The 21,975-nt window shown below is 43.1% G+C and overlaps 1 protein-coding gene across 5 annotated transcripts in view; it reads left to right on the forward strand.

The window, feature by feature from the left end:
* The window catches only part of DOCK5 (dedicator of cytokinesis 5), a 139,245-nt gene that overhangs the window by 47,141 nt on the left and 70,129 nt on the right, over positions 1 to 21,975 (forward strand). For all 5 annotated transcript variants that reach the window (XM_073325314.2, XM_073325315.2, XM_073325317.1 and 2 more), the window contains exons 5-14: positions 630 to 726; positions 11,104 to 11,252; positions 13,831 to 13,966; positions 14,616 to 14,773; positions 15,376 to 15,457; positions 17,103 to 17,232; positions 18,367 to 18,439; positions 19,852 to 19,994; positions 20,967 to 21,092; positions 21,843 to 21,967. In XM_073325314.2, coding sequence (XP_073181415.1) covers positions 630 to 726; positions 11,104 to 11,252; positions 13,831 to 13,966; positions 14,616 to 14,773; positions 15,376 to 15,457; positions 17,103 to 17,232; positions 18,367 to 18,439; positions 19,852 to 19,994; positions 20,967 to 21,092; positions 21,843 to 21,967 — 1,219 coding nt within the window. The remainder of the gene's footprint in view (positions 1 to 629; positions 727 to 11,103; positions 11,253 to 13,830; positions 13,967 to 14,615; positions 14,774 to 15,375; positions 15,458 to 17,102; positions 17,233 to 18,366; positions 18,440 to 19,851; positions 19,995 to 20,966; positions 21,093 to 21,842; positions 21,968 to 21,975) is intronic.

Below are 21,975 nucleotides of genomic sequence, written 5' to 3' on the forward strand. Positions count from 1 at the left end.
GGATGCCGTTTGATAAAAGAGCTTACGTAATGGAGGTGCAGCTTGTCATACGGCCAGTCTGTGTTTTTGCATAGCAAGTGCTGTGAACCTCATGTAGACTCTAGGATCAGAATAATTTCTGTTTTTGCCAAAATGTTGTACATCAAAAATTGGACACATGGACAGAGGCAAAATATCCCACTTGCAAAGATAAGCGTGAAATCTGCTAGACATGTATATGGCAAAGTAGGTCACTCAACTTACATTTGGTTCTTCTGGGGACTCTTGCATTCAACACACACACACACACACACACACACACACACACACACACACACTCGCAGCCAAGTGGCCATCAGAAGAGTGTGAATTCTTTCCTGTCCTGGAAAACCTCTTAGAAAATCATTCCCAGTCTAATTCTTACACTGGATTCTCTGATCAGTATGAATGGGGGCAACCAGCAGCCGCAGCGATAGGAAGTGACTTGAGAAGGCATTTTTTAATCCATATAGTCCAAGTTATCACTGCAAGCGGTGATCCCTCCAACTGGGAAACTGACTAGAGCAGACATGTCCGTTCAGCGTTACATTTCTGAATCTGCCACCTTTTAATTTCATTACATGCCCCCTTGTGTTTTTTCCTCTCTCCAGACAACATGAAACAGTGATTCCAAGTGAACTGCCCCTTGTTCAAGAACTCACTTCCACGCTGAGGGAGTGGGCAGTTATCTGGCACAAGCTGTATGTGGTGAGTATTTGCTTTCTTCCTTTGTTGGTGTTTGGTCCAGTGAGAGGGGAGAAAAGGGCAGGATCTCTACTCCATCCAGGACAGAGTGTTTAAACAGAAGTACGCAGAAGATTTTGAAAGGACCTCGCATATCCCCATCTTGTGCCCGTGCATCCAGCAGCTGATGTTCATTTTGAGCACATATGCTTTTTACGAACAGGGCCCCAGAGCTCAGTTCTGCCTGTAGGGTGGTTTGCTCTGGGAATCAGCCCCATGTTATTCTAACATGTATTTTCCACTGACTGGTAGATCTTCCCATCTGACGTTTGCTAGTGTGATTTCCAGAGCTGCAAACAGTGATGTGATTAGAAGCAAAATGGTAAAAGTACTAAACCAGACGCAGGGGGCTGTGATTCAGGATTTCTGCGCTCTGTTGTCCTCCTAACTCATTGTGTGATCTTGAATGAGTCACTGATGCAGCAAAGCACGTCAGCATGTGCACAAGCCCCATTGACTTCAGTTAATGAGTGAGTTAAGCACCTGTCGAATCATGGCTGATAATTTCCCTATGCTTCCATTGCTCAATCGATAAAATGAGCATAGTATTGAACTAACTCAGGTATATTGAGACTTAGTATTTGCAAAGCATTTGGAACTTGTACATTGCCTTATACCTAAAAATTTCTCAGGATCATTGTTATAATAAGGAGCTGAAGGAGGAGTAGTGACTTATTGCTGTTTAAAAGGTGACTGAGCAAAGTTAGATCTTGTAAGACTAAGGTTCTATTTACTCTACAAAGCGGTATTGCTCTTGAATAATTGAATTAGAAGACATGACCCGCACCATGGTCGGAGTTGACCAGGACAAGCCATAATCAACGTCTTGTCAGCTGGTTGGGACTGCTTGTGTGAGTCCCTTTTCACCAACGTGAATAAGGGTTCCTGGGGTGCCTATGATGTCTGTCGGATTTAGTGACAAAGGACAGGCCGAGGAGTCAAGACTTGAAGCCTAGTACTGACTCTGCCACTGGCTTCCTAGGCATGTTTTGGAAAATTGCTTAATCTTGCTTGGCTCCAGAGATGGAGATAATATTTCTTAGCGACCTTTGCAGAATGCTTTGAGATCTCTGAAAATCCGGTGAAGTGTACGTGCATGAGGATAGGTGCTGGTGCTTGGGGTGCTCTAGCACCCCCTGGCTTGAAGTGGTTTCCATCATATGCAGGGTTTAGAGTTTGGTTCACTGGCTCTCAGCTATACTATACAAACTCCCCCACTATACAAATTGTTCCCTTGTGCATGAGAGGAGTGTGTGTGTGTGTGTGTGTGTGTAATATATATATATATATATATATATATATATGTATTTATATAAAGGCACAGAGTATAGCAGAGTATATATACCTATAAAATATAAATACTTTTGGTGTTGCCTTTTCCAGAACAGGCACAATCTCTGATCTTATTTTTCTCTCCCTGGGGAAATATGCCATCGAGATTGTTGGTGAAATTAGACTCGGAAACTTCCAGGTGCAGTGGAAGGAAGAGCCATCTCATTAATAGTTTTCTATTTCTCAGACAGCTGTTTACTTTCCCTAGCCCCCTTGATCTTTCTGTCTTCTGTATCCTGAAGGCAAGATAATAAAATATTTTCACTGAGTCTCAATCTAGTGCTTACTGTGCTCTGCAAACAATCTTTCCAGGCAATGGCCAGTACATATTAATTTGTTCATCAGACTGACTTTTGTTGGTGATTTATTTTTGGTGGAAGGATTAGCTGCTTTAGAAGCCCTCTGTATCTTTGTTTCCTCCCTGACAGGGCCATGCTCAAGGCCAGCCTAAACGTCCCTGATTTTCATGTGAAGCAATGCACAGGCTTCTCCGCTAGCATGGGGTGTCATTTATTTTCTGCTTATGCTGGGCCAGCCACTCGAGTTAATCCCATCTCTGTTATCTTGTGCTGATGCATATTAGCTCTGTGTCTGCTGGGGAAGAAGATGAATAGGAGGTAATGAACCATATGGGCTCAGAGTTATCCCTGGGGGAATTCCACTGAAATCGATGGTGTTCCCCTAGGGATAAACTTGATCCATTATTTACAATCCTATCCTCTTTCGACTGTATCCTCTTCTCCGCAACATCTGAAGCCATTCAAGAAAGGGAATTTTCTCACTGTTGGGAAAAGAAACTGGAAGCATTGTGCCACGGCAATACTCAGATTGCTGCTTGGTCCTCCGTGCACACCTTACAAGGTGCAAATATGGATCTCAACGTGAGGCAGGTGCAAGCTGCTAAAGAGTCCTGAATAGTCTTTTTGCAAGAGGAATAACTTCTAAAATTCTCCCACAGCATGGTTTCTGGAATGCCGCGTGCCTCGGATTGCATGGGACCTTCCTGCATTCTCAGTTCAAATTGCCCCTCTTCCATGGATGCCATTTATTCCTTATTTTGATGGTCAGATTAAATAACCAGAGTTCCACGAGATTTGTTGAAGTCTAAGTACCATTGACTGGCACTTGCTCTGAGCCACAGTACGTTGCCCTAAGCCCGGACAGGACTGGCAGAGTGCACAGACCGTTCTGCAAAAAGATCCCAACTCCAGACTGTCTCCTTCCTCTTACTGTGGAGAAAATGAGGGAGCGGGAAAGGTCAGCCAAAGACAGAGCTCCCAAGCAATCCAGGGCGACAGCGACAGTGTTACAGTGGCTAAGACAAGAGGTTGGGGTCCAAAGACCTGCACTTCCTTCCTGGATCCACTGCTGACTCATTATGTGGATCACTTCCCCTCTTCCTGCCTCAGTTTCCGCACCGAAGAAAAGGGATGATGATGCTTGCCCCTCCTCCTTAAAGCACTTGGAGATCTCCAGATGAAAAATGTTCTATAAAGGCTACGTGTTAAGTATTTTTATAGATCCATTGGGTGCCGCATAATGACATCTCTAATTTTCACCATAGATAAATCCGGTTTGTCTTATAGTAGCACTTAGCAGTTCCAGCTGAGATTGGGGCCCCTTTGAGTTATGAGCTGTACCCACAAAGAGTAAGAGGGAGCTCCTGCCCTAAAGAGCTTACAATCTGCCCAGACAAGTCAGACCAAGGGTGGGAGGGGAGCCAGAGGTCCCACAGTGGGGAGGTGACTTATCCAAGGTCATGCAGTAAATCGGTCATTGGCAGAACTGGGATTGGATTCTTTGTCTCCCAAGTCTCTGTCCAGTGCCCTAGCCTTTTCACAACGCTGCCTCTGAAAAGTTTGTAAACCTAGGCTGTTTGTGAAGTTGGTCGTTTTGCTGAGTTAGGCTGAAATGCTGACGCGAAGAAAAACAATTCAGAGTTCAGAATGAATTACCCTTTCTTCCAAAGTGGAGTCTTAAGGCAGATTATAAATTCTGGAGTTGAATTTTTCTTCAGGCAATGGTTACTTCAGGCTGCACAGTATGTGCTCTGAGACTGTAATTAAGATGAGAGAATAGTTTTAAATTAGCTCCAAACGTTTTTCTTAGCCAGAGTCAGTTGGTCCTACTGAAAAATTTCGCGCAGCCATAAGTGCATTTTGTTTGTGGTCCACAGAACCATAAGCATTTTTTCCACCCTCTTAGTTTCCTGAGCGGCGAGATGTGATGCAATTGCTGTGTAAAGCAAGCATTTTGTCCCTGGCTTGTTCCCTTAAAACCTTTCAAGTTCTAGCCTCAGAATCTGTTTTTCTTAAGAGCAGAAATACTTCCTCTTTTATGTGACTTTACTCTGTCAGCGTTGTCCTTAAAATAGACTGGGAAAACATCGTGGTTTGTAATGGATGCAAATTTATTCCCCCCCATGCCCCTCACGGTATAAAGAAACTCGAAGGGAGGAAGGAGGAAGATGGGGAGAGAAGGGAAATGGAGAAGAAAGAGGGTTTTTTTTCTCTTTGGCAGCATTTCATTTCACTGCTGTAATTTCTGTAAATTACAGCAAGAATTGCACCATAATCTTTACTGCAGAGCATCAGCTGAGCCCGAAAATGAATCCAGCCTCTGCGTGGCGCATGGGAATCTAGCAAGCATCAGTTGTCAGTGTTGCAAATCTAGTTTCTTTTAGGGTTGTGGAACAGAGTAACAGGGTGAGTCAAACATTGGGCAACGTTTAGCACAGCAAAGCTCTGCACGGTCATTTCGTTGTAGATCCCTGCCTCAGTCAAGGGCACGGTTTGTAAATGGCAAGTGTAATTCTGGGGCACGTACAGAACTAATAAATCTCCTGAAAAGTACAGAGCATCCTCACCTTCACTGGTAACTGAATTCAGTGGTAAGGGCAGGTCTACACAACAGCGGGGATCGACACTCTGAGATCGCTCCACCGGCGGTCAATTTAGTGGGCCTAGTAAAGACCCGCCAAATCGACTGCAGATTGCTCTCCAGTCGACCCTTGTACTCTATCCCCGCGGTAACTCGACCTAAGGTACGTCGACTCGAGCTACGTTAGTCACGTAGCTGGAGTTGCGTAGCGTAGGTCGACTTAACGCGTTAGTGTAGACATAGCCTGAGGGTGCACAGAACAGGGCAGATCTAGGCCTCTCTTGGAGCTAGCGGGGAATTTTTTTTTTTTCTGTGCAGAAATATTTTGACCAAAAAATGGGTTTCATAGAAAATATTTTTAAAAAAACATTTTGGGTAAAAACAAAGTTGTTTTCAGTTTCTGGTTGTCAGAAATCATCCGATTTTTTGCAGATAGGGGGTTGTTTTTTCTGTGAAAACCTGAAATATTGTCAAAACCAGACATTTCCAATGGACGTTTTTTCAACAACAACAAAAAACCCTTTTCCCTGTGGAAAAAGAAGTGTAACAGAAAATGTTTGACCGGCTCTAGCCCAGCTCGTAAGTAAAACAGAGGACCACAATCATTCCAGAAGCTGTGGAAAGGAGACACATGAAGAGAATTCAAGCTCTGGTTTAAAAATAGTTTGTACAGGTAGTCTTCGACTTTACGATGTTCGAGTTACAACGAACGGCACTTACAATGTTTATAAATTGTCGTCATGTTTCGACTTTACAACGCTGAATCCCACATTGTTCCTATAGGAAATTCGAGTTACGACGTTTTCGATGTAAGACGCGATTTTCAGGAACCAATTGTGTCGTAAGTCCGAGGACCGCCTGTATTGCATTTAGCGTGGTTAAGCCCCTGCATCCCAAGCTTTTAGCATTCTTTGACCATTAGTAGGTTTACATACATTGTATTGCTTCCTGTTTTCCACCATTGAAATCAAAACTTTTGCCATTGACTTAAATGGGAGCAAGATCAGCTTCTTCTTCTTCCTTTTGTGCGAGGCATACGTTTCCATTGCTTCTAGGTGGGTTAGGTTTTTTTAAACTGTTGCCTTTGTACATTATCTATTTCATGCCAACAGTCCACAGAGCGTCTCATCAATCACGTCAACTGGGCTAAGATCAGTGGTGAGGCCTCATCTGGAGTACTGTGTCCAGTTTTGGGCCCCACACTTCAAGAAGGATGTGGATAAATTGGAGAGAGTCCAGCGAAGGGCAACAAAAATGATTAGGGGACTGGAACACATGAGTTATGAGGAGAGGCTGAGGGAGCTGGGATTGTTTAGCCTGCAGAAGAGAAGAATGAGGGGGGATTTGATAGCTGCTTTCAACTACCTGAAAGGGGGTTCCAAAGAGGATGGCTCTAGACTGTTCTCAATGGTAGCAGATGACAGAACGAGGAGTAATGGTCTCAAGTTGCAGTGGGGGAGGTTTAGATTGGATATTAGGAAAAACTTTTTCACTAGGAGGGTGGTGAAACACTGGAATGCGTTACCTAGGAAGGTGGTAGAATCTCCTTCCTTAGAAGTTTTTAAGGTCAGGCTTGACAAAGCCCTGGCTGGGATGATTTAACTGGGAATTGGTCCTGCTTCGAGCAGGGGGTTGGACTAGATGACCTTCTGGGGTCCCTTCCAACCCTGATATTCTATGATTCTATGATTCAGTGCAAGATCTTGCTTTACTTCAACCTATTTACTCAAAGTACATCCAAGTATTGATATATTGGAGCACATATCAATATGGAAATGGCCCTTTTTGGCACTGGAGTGCGCGTAGACATACTCTCTGCATGTGCATTGGCAAATGGCACTCAGGATTTTATCGAGAAGTAGTGTTTTTATGTGTACCTCTTGAGTTCATCCAGATTAGCTTCCGGAGGGTCTTCCACGTAGAGAAATCCTATATTATCCACTCTGTTTTTGATATTTGTTGATAACACACATTGGAAAAATGCAAGGTAAATATAGCTGTCCAGATAAGGAACTGAAAAGGGTTCCATTTTTGGGTCTGATAGAGACTTCCTGTGAGACCTTGGGCAAATTGCTTAATCTCTCCTTGCCGCAGGCCCCAGTCTGTGTAATGGTATTCATAACGCTTCCTGACGTCATGGGGGTTTTGTGAACCCCTCCCCTTCACCACCAGTAGCCCTGAACTGGAGCATGTGCAGGTTTCTCTGAGGAGATGATTTATGTGCAGTGTGGTCAGTGCTAGGAGCTGTGAGAGTCTGACGCTTGGTCGACAGAGTCGTCAGAGATGTTTGTGAGACTCTGATCAGCTCCATAGTAAATCCTGTAAAGAAATAAAATGCAACATCCTTTATTCACCTTTGGTCTCCGATCACCACCACCAAGCTTTGTTTTGTAGTTGGGGTTTAATATTTGTGTGTAACAATGCTGCTGACTGGTGTAATACAGAAAACAGTTTTAGATAAAGCAAATACGGTAGTTTATATCCTTCCTCTTCTTTCAGAGAGGGACAGAGTAGAGAAATTTTTTTTTTTAAAGGGGGGTGGCTGTTCCTGCTGTGTAGGGACAGTTGTGCACAGCTAAGTACTAATGGTATTCATTACAAGAATGTGTGTGTCTGTCTTTGAAACTGACAGGTTTCAGAGTAACAGCCGTGTTAGTCTGTATTCGCAAAAAGAAAAGGAGGACTTGTGGCACCTTAGAGACTAACCGATTTATTTGAGCATAAGCTTTCGTGAGCTACAGCTCACTTCGTCTTAAGTGAGCTGTAGCTCACGAAAGCTTATGCTCAAATAAATCGGTTAGTCTCTAAGGTGTCACAAGTACTCCTTTTCTTTTTGTCTTTGAAACTGTTTTCATTTGGAGCTTTTTGCCCATAGTAAGGCCTGTTTTCAGACACTGATACCTAAATAGGATGCCCTCGTTATACATTCAGAATCAGGTTGGCAATCAGGGATATAGCTGCCCATTTTATGTCCCTGGTTGGTGATAGGGACACAGTTTTAAACTGTCCATATTTAGAGATTGGTCCCACAGTACATTTCGGTAGAGGTGGACTTAAGCCACATGTTTTGGATCTAGTTAGCAAAGACGCCAAAGTTTGTAGTGTTTGGATCTGGAGTATTGGTTTAGCTCTTTATAAAAGTTAGGGCCATATGCAAAATTCCAGCCCAGGTCTAAATTTCAAACAACCTGAATTTCAGAAGTGTCGGGATCTAGGGCTTTGATTGTCAATTAACGAGTGGTTTGAGCTTGGCGGTGGCTCAGCAAAGAGGCATCAGACGAGAACTCTGTGCATGTTTTTGTGCGTATCCTGGGGGAGTCACTGACTGTGTTAGACTTGGGAGCAGTCCATCTAGAGTGATTTAAAGAATATAAAGTTGAAAATTATTCTCCAAAATCACATGGTGCAGTTGCTTCCCCTATCATGGGGGAGTTAACGTTTATATGAATTCATTGTGCAGGAGGTTAGAAATGACTGTCTGCCACCATAATGCTGGTTATCCAGAGCTCTGCAGTCTTGCTTCATGTGGCTATGCATGGAATAATTAAAAGTGCTAAGGTACGTTGTAACATAATTGAAACCAAAGAGTGTGTATTTAGAAAGTACTTGCTCATTTGATGGGTTGTAGGTCTTGTTTAGAGTTTATTAAACTCTGGCAACAGGTATTTTCAAGAAATCATTTGCGATTGAAGAAATCTAACAATGCAGACTTGGTGTAAGCAGTCTTTAGAGTAGCTGCTATTGACATCTTCTTTGAATTTGGCCTGCTACCTTCATGTTCAGTATTTAATATTAACCATTAAAGTTTGCGCTCCCGTACCCTTTTGTATGATACCAATCTTAAATCTAATGAGTACAGAGAACCTGGGAGCAGGTGCCTTTTCCAAGCTGCTCTAAAACAAAGTCCACACACTCCTTTCCAGGGGTTCATTAACAATAGCATAACAAAGTTCATCTCAAGCTTTTTCCCAGGCATGGCTGCACCTGGAGTTCCTCCCTCTGGACTGCTCAGCTCGCACTCTAGATCCCCTCTTTCTAGAGAGCCACTCCTCCCTCTCATATATCCATGTGTGTAATGAACCACCTGATTCAGTGAACCAGAAGAACCCACTTAACTCTTTCTCAGCAGGATCAATCCCTGATAATAGGGTGGTGTGTAGCAGACTAACACTGTGATCCTGGTAAAGAGACATTTTTGATTTTGTCTTGATAAGTTAGATCTAGTGTCTATAATTTCTGATATGCTGCCTCAGACAGCAGGCTGTGCCTGATGCTTCGTGTAAGTCAGGAACTTGCCATAATGCATCTGGCTGATTGTGTAATATTGGGGATGGGAGGGAGAATTCCTTCCTGAGCCCTGTGAGCGAACAGTTTGAGAAGCGTGAGACTTAATTAGTCATCCTACTCTGCACTGCTACAAATGTTGTAACTAGTCACAAAATTCTTCACCCCTTTTAAGTACATCTATACCTGTGGCTTTGGCACCCTTGTAAGAGCAACGTGCCTTGTATATTATGAGGCACAAGAGCCTGCCCAATTTAATCGGGTGGAACCAAGCAAGGGGCATGCGAAAGATTTTCATTAATTAATTTGGGGGGGAGAGCATCACAGAGTGATTTTTTTAAACAACAGGCTGAGTCAGTATTTTAGAATTTTACATGCTGTTGTGTGTGAAAAATTAGAATGTATCTACTGCAGGAAACTGGAGAGAACAAATCGCCGCTTTTGGGAAGCTCGTGGGGAAAACGTGTATAGGTGGTAAGGTCTTTTTACTCTGTGTTTTGGAGAGTGCCTCGCATGATGTTTGTCCTGGTCCATGACCGGGACTCCTAGCTGCTCCCACAATACAAATAATAGAAAATAACCAAGTTTATTAATATTTATTTGCACTGTGGGGGCACTGGAGGAATAGATGAAGTCAAAACCCCCCTGCGCTAGGCACTGTACAGACATACAGTAAATGACAATTGGCGTCCCAAAGTGCTTGCAGCCGTGGCCCCGATCTTCAGGTAGACTGCTGCACCCACACAGTGATACTTTCACTTCGGCAAGTCTCTCCAAGGGGCCCGAAGTCTCTCTGTGGGCTACCAAATCTAAGTCTCCGAATGCAACGCCATGAGTGCCGTGCTAACACAATGTCCCAGAATTTTTTTTTTTTTTTTGGGTGGGGAGGTTGTCGTTGCGTTTTGGATGGATTTTGAGAGTTGGCGTGGAGTGGGGTTGTGGACAGGACCAAAAGGGTAGACCACCCTGGAAATGAAGCGCAGCGACTCAATTCAGTTAGTGTTCTGCCTTTAAAATGTAGTCGCTGATGCTGTGTAAACAGAGACGGAGGCTGGAGTTCTAATTAGTCACATAGTGTTTCACTCAGGCAATGGGGTAAAAGGAACCTTTTTGTTTAAAATACCAACGAGGTGGAAGAGTTGTTGAGGCTGGTGCAAGGGGGTAGTAAGGAAGACTTAATATGATGAAATTTACAGCAAGACACATTCAGCCTAAATGTTATAATAGATGTTGTAATAGAATAATTCCAAACAGCATCAGAGCTGAGATTTTAGTAACATGTAGAGGCCCTGAACCAGGTCCAGTATGCTGAGTGCTGTACAAACACATAATGAGAAACGGTCCCCATCGCAAAGAGCTTGTCGTCTAAATAGACCAGACAGACAGAGTGGCAATGGAAAGAGATCGGGAAGTGGCTTACCCAGAGTCACACAGCAGGTCAGCAGCAAAGATAGATCCCAGGTCTTGTGAATCCTCATCCAGTGCTTTGTCCGCTAGACCATACTGCCAGTCTAATCTAATCAAATTCTGTCCATTCGGTCTTTAAAAAGCACCCATCACATAACAATTTGGGGGCTGGAATGCATTTCCTAAGGAAGTGGTGGAAGCCTCGTTGCTTGTAGCATTTAAATGTAGACAGGAGAAAAAAAACCTGGCGAGTAGAAGATGTAAGAAACAATCATGCGGTGACACTGGGGGGTATAAGAAGTATCCTACCAGGTGTTTTCTGTGGTTACATGTGGATTTGATGATGGTTTCTATTGAATCACCTTTTGGAAGACTTTTTGAGCTTGTGGTTTTCAGCACACAACCAGCCTGAAATTGTGATCCCTTTTCCCCCTTTAGGACAACAGGATGACACAATTTCGGCATTTACAGCAAATGACCTATTGCCTGATAGAATGGAGATCGCAGATACTCTCTGGGACCCTTCCCAAAGATGAGTTGGCAGAACTCAAGAAGAAGGTCACTGCGAAAATTGACTACGGCAACAGGTAAACCCCACTCAGCGTTCCACGTAGAGCCAAGCTCCCAGCCGATGGTCTGAGACTAGGATTCCTGGACTTGCGTAATCCGTATTAACCTGGTAGTAACGGCAGCTATCAATGGAGGCAGCATATCTAAAAATAAAGTCATGGTTTCTTACCTGAGATGATAATTGCATTGCAAAGACTTACTGGCACTTCATCAGCTCCTCATAGTTTCAGTCCAAGCATTAAAAGAAAATCCTCTTATCTGCTGAACTTAGCAGATAGCTCACAGATTTTGCACCCAACCCAGCAACTTTTATTTGTACAAGTTATTCTGTTAACCTCACTATTAATGACTCGTGTAAGTAAAGGCCAAAGGATTGGGCCCTTCAGTGGTTCTGTTACTTCAGTGCTGCCTGTATTTGGTTAGGAGAAGAGACGGTGGATAGGATCCTGGGAATTGGGAAGCCTGCATTCTATTCCTGGCTCTGCCACTGACCTCTTGTGTGTGACTTCGGAAAGTTTTGTTTCCCCTTTTATTTGTCATGTCTATTGAGCTTGCAAGCTTTTCCGGGAAAGGGCTGTCTCTTACTTTGTGTGTGTACAATGCCTAGCACAAAAAGATTGTGATCTTGGTTAGGGTCTGAAGGTACTACCATACCACAAACAATAACAATAAAATGGAGTATGGATCCTCTGTTTTGGGGTTAGTGAAGCCAAACCCTAACTGATGAGGGTTTGCAAATTCAGACTCAAACTCCTCCGCCCAGGTCCTCACTCAGATCTCGGGTGATTTACCGTCTGTAGGAGACAGAGGCCCAAAACGAAACCCAGAGTCAGAAGAGCCCCACACAGTGGGCGAGTGCAGATCTGAATCAAAATGCCCCTAATCTCTGAGCTGAGCTTTGCAGGTCAGACCCACCTCTAGGGTCTTCTGATGTTGATATTGTCACACCCCCCCGTCCCTATCTGCCTCACTATACTTAACTGTGCTGCAGCCCCAGAAGGGTACGATTGACAGGTAATTGGAGATTAAGGGCCTGCTTCTGTCACCTTGCGTCTTGCGCAGTCGGTTACACTGGTGCCAAATGGGCGTAGAATACGACCAGATTAGAATGGCAGTGTTTTACATTCACTTTGTGCTGGTGCGAATGACAGCCCAAGGCGGTCCAGAATCAGGCTTTAAATGATTTCTCCCTGGAAAGGGGACAATGGGGGTTTTCACGCCCATTCGAAATGCAACTAAGCTAGCGGGAGTGGATGCAACAGCTTGGAGTTCATATGCCGGTGCTTGGCAAGCAACCTCACCTGTCTAAATTCTGCCAAGAAGCTGGCATCTCCCATGAAGTGTGGTTTGTGCCAGGCTGCCCGGGGTCAGGATTGAGATGCAAAGCAGGAACTACACTGCTTTATCAGCACGTTAAGTGCCACAGCTCTGTAGACCGCCCAAGCAGCATTTCATGGGTTTGTACAGACCAGAGATTGTCTCCGTGGCTCATTAATCTATTTGAAGGCAGAGTTGAAAAATTAACCATTTAACCTTCTTGCAGAAAGCTAGTAGATTTAACACATGCACAGATATATCTCTTAAAAATACATGTAAATTCCCATTGAAGGGATCTCATCTTAGCTAAACTAATTCATTAACTCTGCGTCTTTACTAGATATTTTCTGTACTGACCTTTTTTTAAGGTGGGGATGAAGGACGGTATTTCTGGGCCTGGTCAAGTCTGAAGTTTGATATCTGTAGTTGGCACAATTTTCTAAGTCTCTGGGGGGCCCTGTCTGGACTAGAGGTTCTGGTCAGGTTGATCTCTCTAGCATGACTGTAACACATGTGCAAATCCTGAATCAACTGTAGCTCATGCTGTGAAAGCCAGGGGAGCCCCCCTCCCCCAAGGCTTCCACACAACCAAGGCTCTATCATGTCAGTTCATTCCTGTTTCCACCAACATGGACGGGGTTGCAGTTCATGAGAGAGGGATGTGGGAGATCTAAGCACTTCCTCTGCTGACTTCCTCCTCTGACTGCCTCTGCAGATACAGAGAGAGAATATTTGAAAATGAGTTTGCATGGTAGTTCCATACTTGTGTACTGTACCTCTGATCACTGGTTTTGAGACCACTGGGAGAACTGAGGGCTAGTTTCCTAGTCCATGTTCTGTCCTGGAGCAATCCTCCAGGATTCAAAGGAGAGCAAAGATGTATTCAAGCCACTGTTCCCTCTCCCCTGTCTTGAGCTGACCCCAAAAGAGCTCTAGTCCAGCTGAGGATCTTATCTCGAGGCTGGAGTCCTATGAAGGGCCCGTGTCTTCACTGACCTTCAGTGGTAGCATGACAAAATATTGTGATGTTTTAGAGCTGTGATAGTTATAGAAGCAGGTTGCTGTAGTGACATTTGTCTGTTCATCTTCTCAGCTGTCACAGAGATGGACACTCCATTGGTTCTTTAAACAAATCCCTCCAGATTTTTTTAAAAAAGTTGCATGAACATTTTCTGTTCCATTTCCATGCCAACATTAAAAAGACTCTTGAAATCGCATTTGCTTCCAACTTATTGGCAATTATTCTCCCTTTCCACCTGTAACACGGATGCTGCCCAGGATTTTAGGGCTGGATCTAGTGGTGCGAGATGACAATGGAAACATCCTGGACCCGGATGAAACCAGCACGATCACTCTCTTTAAGTCCCATGAGATGGCATCCAAAAGGATCGATGAAAGGATCCAAGAGGAGAAGGTATGTCCCTGCTTGTTTGTGGCCTTACCCCCATGGAGTCACCTGTGCTCTCTGCCTTTGTGTATGTCAGCTGAATTTTTGGTTAAGGGATGTTATGCTGTCGTAGTGGTGTTCTATCTGGCATCAAAGCTAGACTGAATTCCACTGTGTTTCCATTAAAAACAAAGGGGGAAATCCATTTTAGCAATCCATTTAATGGGGACTGGGCATCCGGAGCTCCTTGGAAGCTTAGAAATTCTCAGATAAACGCAGCTTGCTCCTAGCTTGTCCTAGCCAAAGTGCCTTAGTCACTTCAGAAAGTGGGACTTAGGCTCCTAAGTCACTTGAGCACTTTTGGATATTTAATTTAACCATAAGCATTCTTCTTTTTCCTCCTCTAGTTAAAGACATACAAGCTGTGATTTATTGGTTGTTCTTGTAAACGTATATGTATGTTACATGTATATGAACCACTCTGGGACACAGACGCTTCTGTGATGCAGCATGGGTTGCTCCATCAGTCCTCCTATCCCACTGAATGAATCAACCATCAGTCCTGTCTAGAGATTAGTTGAATCCTTAAGGAGACCCAGCACTCAGCTTTATCCTACCTGAAGCCTCTATCCTTTCTAAGGAGACACCTTCTTGTTCATTTTATCTTTCTCTGCAGTCTCTGCAACAGAACGTAGACCTCCGAGGGCAGCCAGTATTCAACTCAACACACACCTACGGCCTGTATGTGAACTTCAAGAACTTTGTCTGCAACATTGGAGAAGATGCAGAGTTGCTCATGAGCCTCTATGATCCCGACCAGTCGAAACTGATCAGGTAGGTTGCTGCCGAATGGGAAAGTTCCCTGTTGTTCTGTGGTGATTGTGGTGCCCCATCCGATGGCGCTGCAAAGAGGGCCATAAGGGAGGAGTTGGGTAGGGTTGTTTTCTTCTTTAGTCTCTTGTTCTTTCTTTTGGTTACTCCATCAACAGTGATTTGAGTAGGAATTATTTTACCTCAAATGAGACCTAAAACCAAGATCCTGAGCCCATGTGATCCTTAAAAATCCCACGACACTTGTTAAAGGGGTAAGCATATTCACCCCAATACATTAGTCAAATTCCAATTTGTCTCTTTACATTCTACTTAACCTTAAATCCCCTTGCAGTGTTCCCTTTTCGACTGAATATGTTTTCTTCACTGTCGGCCTTAAACAGTGTATATAGGTTTGGTGTGTTCTGTTCAACAGCTGCCTCTCTCCACCCCAGAGGGGCTGCATTTCACCAATGGGTGAAGTGACTTCCATGTATCATATGTATATCACTTGGGGATTAAAGGCGTTGGTTAAAATGTTGTAAAGTGCCTAAGTGACTTAGATGTTTTTGAAAATTTTACCTAGTATACATGAATTGCAGAGGTTTATTTTATTTTATTTATAGTGAAAATTACCTGGTTCGTTGGGGCAGTAATGGGATGCCGAAGGAAATTGAGAAACTTAATAATCTCCAAGCGATCTTTACAGTAAGTCCTGTTGTGTTTGCAGCCTGGAAATTCTCCAATGCTTAGTCATCCACTGTAATATTTATTATTATTATTATTTACTGCTGCTCTTGGAGAAGCCCCTAGAGTCCCCAATCAAAACCAGTGCTGTATAAATACCAAACCTATTATCCTCCCTTTCCCTTTTTTAATGAGTCTTGTATAAACACAACAATTCTCTTGTATTCTGTGGGAGGAAGCTTTTGTATCCGGCAAATGCGGATTTACTTTGGCAAGATGACCTGGGTCAACCAGTATGTTACCAACCAAACAGGAAAGTTATGTACAGTGTAAGTGCCACAACAAAGACATGCCCTTGCTTTATATTCCTTACCACATCAACCTAGTTTGCCAGGATTTTCAAAGCGATTAGTAATGTTTAGGTGCCCAACTGAAACATCTTAATTAAAGGGGTCTGATTTTGAAAGAGTGCCGAATACAGTGCCCTTTGAAAATCAGGACCCTTTTAAAATGTCTTAAGTTGGGCATTGAAAATCATATGTCACTTAGACAGCTCTTTGCAGCTCATACAGACAAAGGCTTTTGTAATCCTTAGCAGAGTAGCGAAGTGGCGAGCTTGATCAGCAAAGAAGTACAGAAGAGACCGCATCTGATATGTTGCACCTCATTTTAAAACACAACGGTTTTAGTGGCACTGGAGTTAATTTTTAAAATGAGAAGTTGCACCTTCCAAAAATGCATGAATACCAATTATGTTCATTGGACCTTTGCTCATGGAAATCATGTATGCATGCAAACAATTGAGCTGCATCCACAATTCTTTTGCCAGCAGAAAGTTTTCCATGCTTTTTGCTTGGATAATTAAGGTTGCACAGACAAGCTGGGGTGTCCGCATTTGAAAATGTGCCCCATCATGATTTTTTAATATCTGTAAGGGTATATATTTTTTCCAAAGGCTGCATTTTAAAGGTATTTTGGTGCCTGAAGATGCAGATAGGCACTTTCGGAAATCCTATTGAATGTCTAGCTGCATTTTTAGGCACCAAAATAGATTTAGAAATTGGGTCCTAGGTGCCTTGTTGGTTGTTTTCAATTGAATTCTCCTATTTAGGAGGAGTTGAGCTTGAGTGCATTGTTGGTTCTGTTCTTTGGCAGGGTTTCTGTGTCAATATTTTGCTCTTAGTTCTGAGTTTGTACAGGCATTAGTGAGCTAGCTAGCTGGATTGTACAAAATCACTTGTAACCAGCTGTTCATGAAAGAATAACACTTCAGTGTAATCATATGTGGCATGTTCAGACTAGAAACAAGAGTGGCACAAGCTAACTGTCCTGTCATCAGTAGATAATGCTTTAATAATAAAATTATTTACCATCGTTTCCAGAACTGGTGCTGGGAAGTCTTATTGAAGGACAGCGTGTTGTTAAGAAGTTGCTATGTGTTAAAATTTGTCAGGCACATGCCATATATTTGCCTTAGCAGCCCTTTTATAAGTGAGATTGTGCTTGCTTTCTTTTCAGAAATTTATTTCCTAGCTTAAATGTTTTTGTCCTTGTCAGATGGCCGGGAAGTGATGAACATTGGCAAATGTCTTTTTGTTTTTTCTACGTTCACAAAGCAACTGGGTTTAATTTTCTCTATTTTAAATGGTCTCTGCTGTTTCTCCAGGACCTGAGCAGCTCTGACCTGATTCGGCCCAAAATCAGCTTGGTGTGTCAAATTGTGAGAGTGGGGCACATGGAGCTAAAAGATGGGAAGAAACACACTGGTGGGCTCCGGAGACCGTTTGGGGTGGCAGGTATGAGATGCCGAGCTGCAGAATGCATTAACTGAGAGAGACCATGGTCCAGTGGATCGGACACTGGCTTGGGAATCGGGAGATTTGGGGCTATGTCACTGAACTTGGGAAAGTCAATTAACTCTGCCTGTTTCCCCATTTGTAAAATGGGTAGAATAATACTGACCACTTGCTTTTGTAAAATCTTTTGAGATTTACAGAGGAAAAAGTTCTCTGTGATAGCTACATATTATTACTATTTGCTACTTATTATGCCCTCCATACTTAAACTTCTAGTCCCATGAAGCAGGGATGTCCCAATCAATTTTCAAATCCTTATCACGGTGTCATTTCAAGGCTTGGATTTTCAAAGGAGCCTTCATGAGCTAGGTGCCCAGTTCCCATTGAGTTAGGCACCTAATACCCTTGGCCTGCTTTGAAAATCTCAATCTGAAAACACACAGGAAAAATTAAAATTAAACTTTGAAATTAACAGAATGTGAAATCTAAAGGTAAATTCTTTGCTTTGATCAAATCTTTGTAAATCCCATCTGTTCTTATAGGGAAGAATATTCATGTTTTTATGCTATAGGCTGGATCGATGAAAAAAACTGCATGTGGAATTTGCTTTACCTGCTACGAGGATGAGAACACTGAAGGCTGGAATTATGTCAATCAATCAGATTAACAATGCACATAGGACAATTGACTGGCTGAAGAGAGAGTTGAGCAAACTATTATTCATCTTCTAGGAGGGGAATCAGTATTTTCTGCTTCCACTCGGTTTTTGGAAAGTAGATTGATTTCCTTGAAGGGATCAATAAACAATTTACAAAGCAAAATTCCACTTAGATCTTGTTTAGACTCAGCAAATTTTGTCAATTTTCCCATCATTGCAAATGATGATCCTGCTCCACCAGTCAGAACAACATTATGGAAAAACTAGTATGGATGGGTTGCTGCTTATGGTTCCAATGCTGTGTCAGCCAGACCTGCTTGGTGCTTAAAAAAACCAGTGGCCGTTTAGGTCTCCCAAATTTGTTACCACTAGTGTAGCTGAATCAGAATTAACATCTGTTGGGCAAGCCATTTTTTTTTTTAAAAGTCACTTAGTAAAGGTATAAAATGATTTTTGTTAAACTTGTCTCATTGCAGTAATGGACATTACTGATATCATACATGGGAAGGTGGATGATGAGGAAAAGCAACACTTTATTCCTTTTCAGCAGTAAGTATTGGACATCAGAGTGAGTCACGGAGCTGTATGAATCAGGACAGACAGTCTTTAGAGAATTGGAGTGTATCAGAAAGGCCTGTACAGACACACTGGTTAATTGTAGAGTCTGATCCTTTTGGAAGAAAAAAGTCTCCAGTCATGTAAAGCCCAAAGTTTGCAGCAAGGTGATTGACTCAAGCGTCATCAGTAAAAACCACCTCAGCTTGATTTATGCTCTGTGACAGGGAAAACACAGCCACTGGAAGGGAGATGGCTGACGGGGTGGTATCTTAGCACTAGATTTGAAGTAGACAGACTCCCTGGAATCAAACGTTCAAATCATAGAAGGATGAATTGAGGGCAGGTCTACACTACGGGCTTAAGTCAACCCATGTAGTTGGAGTTGACGTAGCTTAGGTTGACTTATTGCGGTTCTGTACCACACTGGGTTGATGGGAGAAACTCTCCTGTTGACTTAGCTTACGCTTCTCGTTCCGGTGGAGTACCGGAGTCAAGGGGAGAGTGATCTGCGGTTGATTTAGCGAGTTTTCACTAGACCTGCTAAATCGATCCCCAGTGGATCAATCACCGCAGCGTTGATCCCAGGTGAGTGTAGACATACCCTCAGAGTCCAATGCACAGTAGAGGGTGGGTTCCTATAGACAAGACCTCGAAAATGGAAGCATCATCTACTGTGTATGGGTATTGGGGGTGGGATTTTCAAAAGCAACTAAATGGTAGGGAGTACAAATCCAACTGAATTTCCCTTGTCTTCACCACTGTGCATCATCTGTCTGAGGATGGAGTAGGAGGAATCGGATAAAGAGAATAGAAGTCAGGGGTGAAATGATTCCTGGCTGCATGGTTACAATTTCTGGTTTGGAGAGGAGATTCAAGCCCCAGACCTGTGCCTTTCTGCCTCTCTAGTTAGACTGGCTCTTTGATGGCGCTGTTAACTTGTTCAGCGTGTTACAGTATTGAAAATGAAGCTTGTTTGGGTAAGCTGAACTGTGTTATTACAATCCTAAATATAGCAGTTTGTTTGGTTCAGCCAGCATGTCATTACGAGGGACTCTCGGTGGTGAATTTTTTTATTCCTTTCATGGCCTGTTTATATGACTAGAAAAAGTGCCCCAAAGGGTGTTTTTCCTTTCCATAATAACGTGGATTTACAACTTTTTTTTGCCTGTCTTTGCTGCAGGGACATTGTAATTAGAGATTAGCTCATGATGCAGAGTCTGAATCCAAATCTAGGCTCTTCCAAAGTTTTGGGGGTTCATATTTGGATGGAGTGGGGAGGGAGGGCTGGCTTTGGCTTGTTAAAGACAATAGGGGCCAAATCCAAAGGTCAGAAATATTTGGATCCAGGACTTGCTTGGCCTTCAGTCTGCTTGCACCCCATCTTCTGTTGTTCCGCTTATCAGAATCGCCATGGAAACCTACATTAGGCAGCGACAGCTAATCATGTCCCCTCTAATGACTTCCCATGTGATCGGTGAGAATGAGCCTCTCACTTCGGTCTTCAACAAAGTCATCGCTGCAAAGGAAGTGAATCATAAAGGGCAAGGTACGCACATTTGGACAAGGAGCCAGCTTCACAAACTGGGGCACGGGAAAGGCTCCCTCTCTTACAAAGGAATTGAATTATTTGCGAAGGTTCAGAAATCAAGGCCACTAGAGTCTGTTGCTTCCACTGGGCCAGACTGTGAAATGATGCTATCTCATCACCAAAGCTAAAAGCATGAGCTGCGGAAGCTCCCTAGCTGGGCTATAACAGACTCATATCCTCTGTGGATTGGGCAAGGAGGGAGACTGTAACAGACTCACCAGTGGCTTATACTTAATAAGTATTTATTCCATCCTTACTCAAAACAGAAGACTTGTCCATTTCCCCCACTAAACTTGTTTGCCGCCAGTGTTGTAGTTACCTTGGTAAACTACACTCCACAGCTTACATCTCCTTTTATCCCATCACACCCAACCCCTCTGTTTCTCCTCAATGATTTGGATGTGTCTGAAACCTTATGGTTTGGATTCTGCCGCCCTTGCTCAAATTAAATAGTACCTTACTCCAGTGAAAGTTCCACTGTAATTCTGGGTCTACTTGCAGAATTAGGTAATAGTCAGCCATGAGTAAGTGTTGGAGAATCAGGCCCAGTGGAAACTTGGGGTTGCGTATTTTAGCTGTGTGTTTGGGATACGACATTATATATATCAAACAAGAAAATAGTCATTAGTTTTCTCTCCTTAAGCCCAGGGTTCATGGTCATACTGTAAGGAGAGTGATCACTTAAGATGAGCTATTATCAGCAGGAGAGCGGGGGGAGAGAAAACCTTTAGTAGTGATAATCAAGGTGGGCCATTTCCAGCAGTTAACAGGAACGTCTGATGAAGTGAGCTGTGTAGCTCACGAAAGCTCATGCTCAAATAAATTGGTTAGTCTCTAAGGTGCCACAAGTACTCCTTTTCTTTTTGGTCATACTATAGATATTGCACTTGTACCAGTAAACATTTATTAAGTACCATATTTTTTTCTTAGGCCTCTGGGTCTCCCTGAAGCTGTTACCTGGAGACTTAGCCCAGGTTCAGAAGGATTTTTCTCATCTTGTCGACAGATCGACTGCAGTGGCTCGCAAAATGGGATTCCCTGAGATTATTCTGCCTGGTAGGTATCTTATCTTCATGAGCACAAACTCTGACTTGCTACCGTGCTTGTGAAGGACGTAGGAAGACACAGAAATCCTGAACTTACCTGTTGTGCAGAGCTTTGTTCCATAGTTGGTTGAAAAGTGTGTGTTGTTTTCCACTAAAATTTTCAAAGAAGATTAACATTTTCCTATTTTGTCAAAAACTTTCGATTTCGGAATTTCATCCAAGAAGTGAAAACTTTGAAAATTTTCAGTTTTGTTTCTGTTATATTTTATTTAAGGAAACCTGAAAAATGTCAATGAATGGAATTTTTTGTAAGAACGTTGCCATTTAATCAAAAAGCCATCTTTCATCGTGACATTTTCCCCTCCCCTCCCCCGTTCTATTGAATTCACATAGGGAGGAATTCACCCTGGCAGATAGGAAAGAGAAATACAAAAGGTACAAACTTGGTCATGGCATAATGGAATATGAAGCTTCCTTGCCTTTTATTCATGAGTCCATTTGTGGTCATAAAGAGAGGGGTTGTGTGGAAGTCATGCACGTAAGAATTATTAGCAAGAAGATTGGCACATGGTAGAGTCTGACCCCAAAACTGAGGTGAAGATGAGACCAGTGGTTCAATCTAGAGCTTCCTTGTTGTCATTCAAGGATGTGAAATAACATGGTCAAAGTCCCATGCGGGGTTGTGAAATGTTAACCCCGTAACTTTCCCCAGCTGGCTGTCTGTGGAAAGCAGCTCACCGGGAGTCTCTTAACATTTCAGGTGATGTTCGAAACGACATCTACATCACTCTGAAAGAAGGGGAGTTTGACAAAGGGAAGAAGAAGACTCCCAAGAATGTAGAGGTCACCATGTCTGTGCATGATGAAGATGGCAACCTCTTGGAGGTAGGGTG

The sequence above is a fragment of the Lepidochelys kempii genome, chromosome 26, assembly GCF_965140285.1.
Source record: "Lepidochelys kempii isolate rLepKem1 chromosome 26, rLepKem1.hap1, whole genome shotgun sequence".
Taxonomy (NCBI): domain Eukaryota; kingdom Metazoa; phylum Chordata; order Testudines; family Cheloniidae; genus Lepidochelys; species Lepidochelys kempii.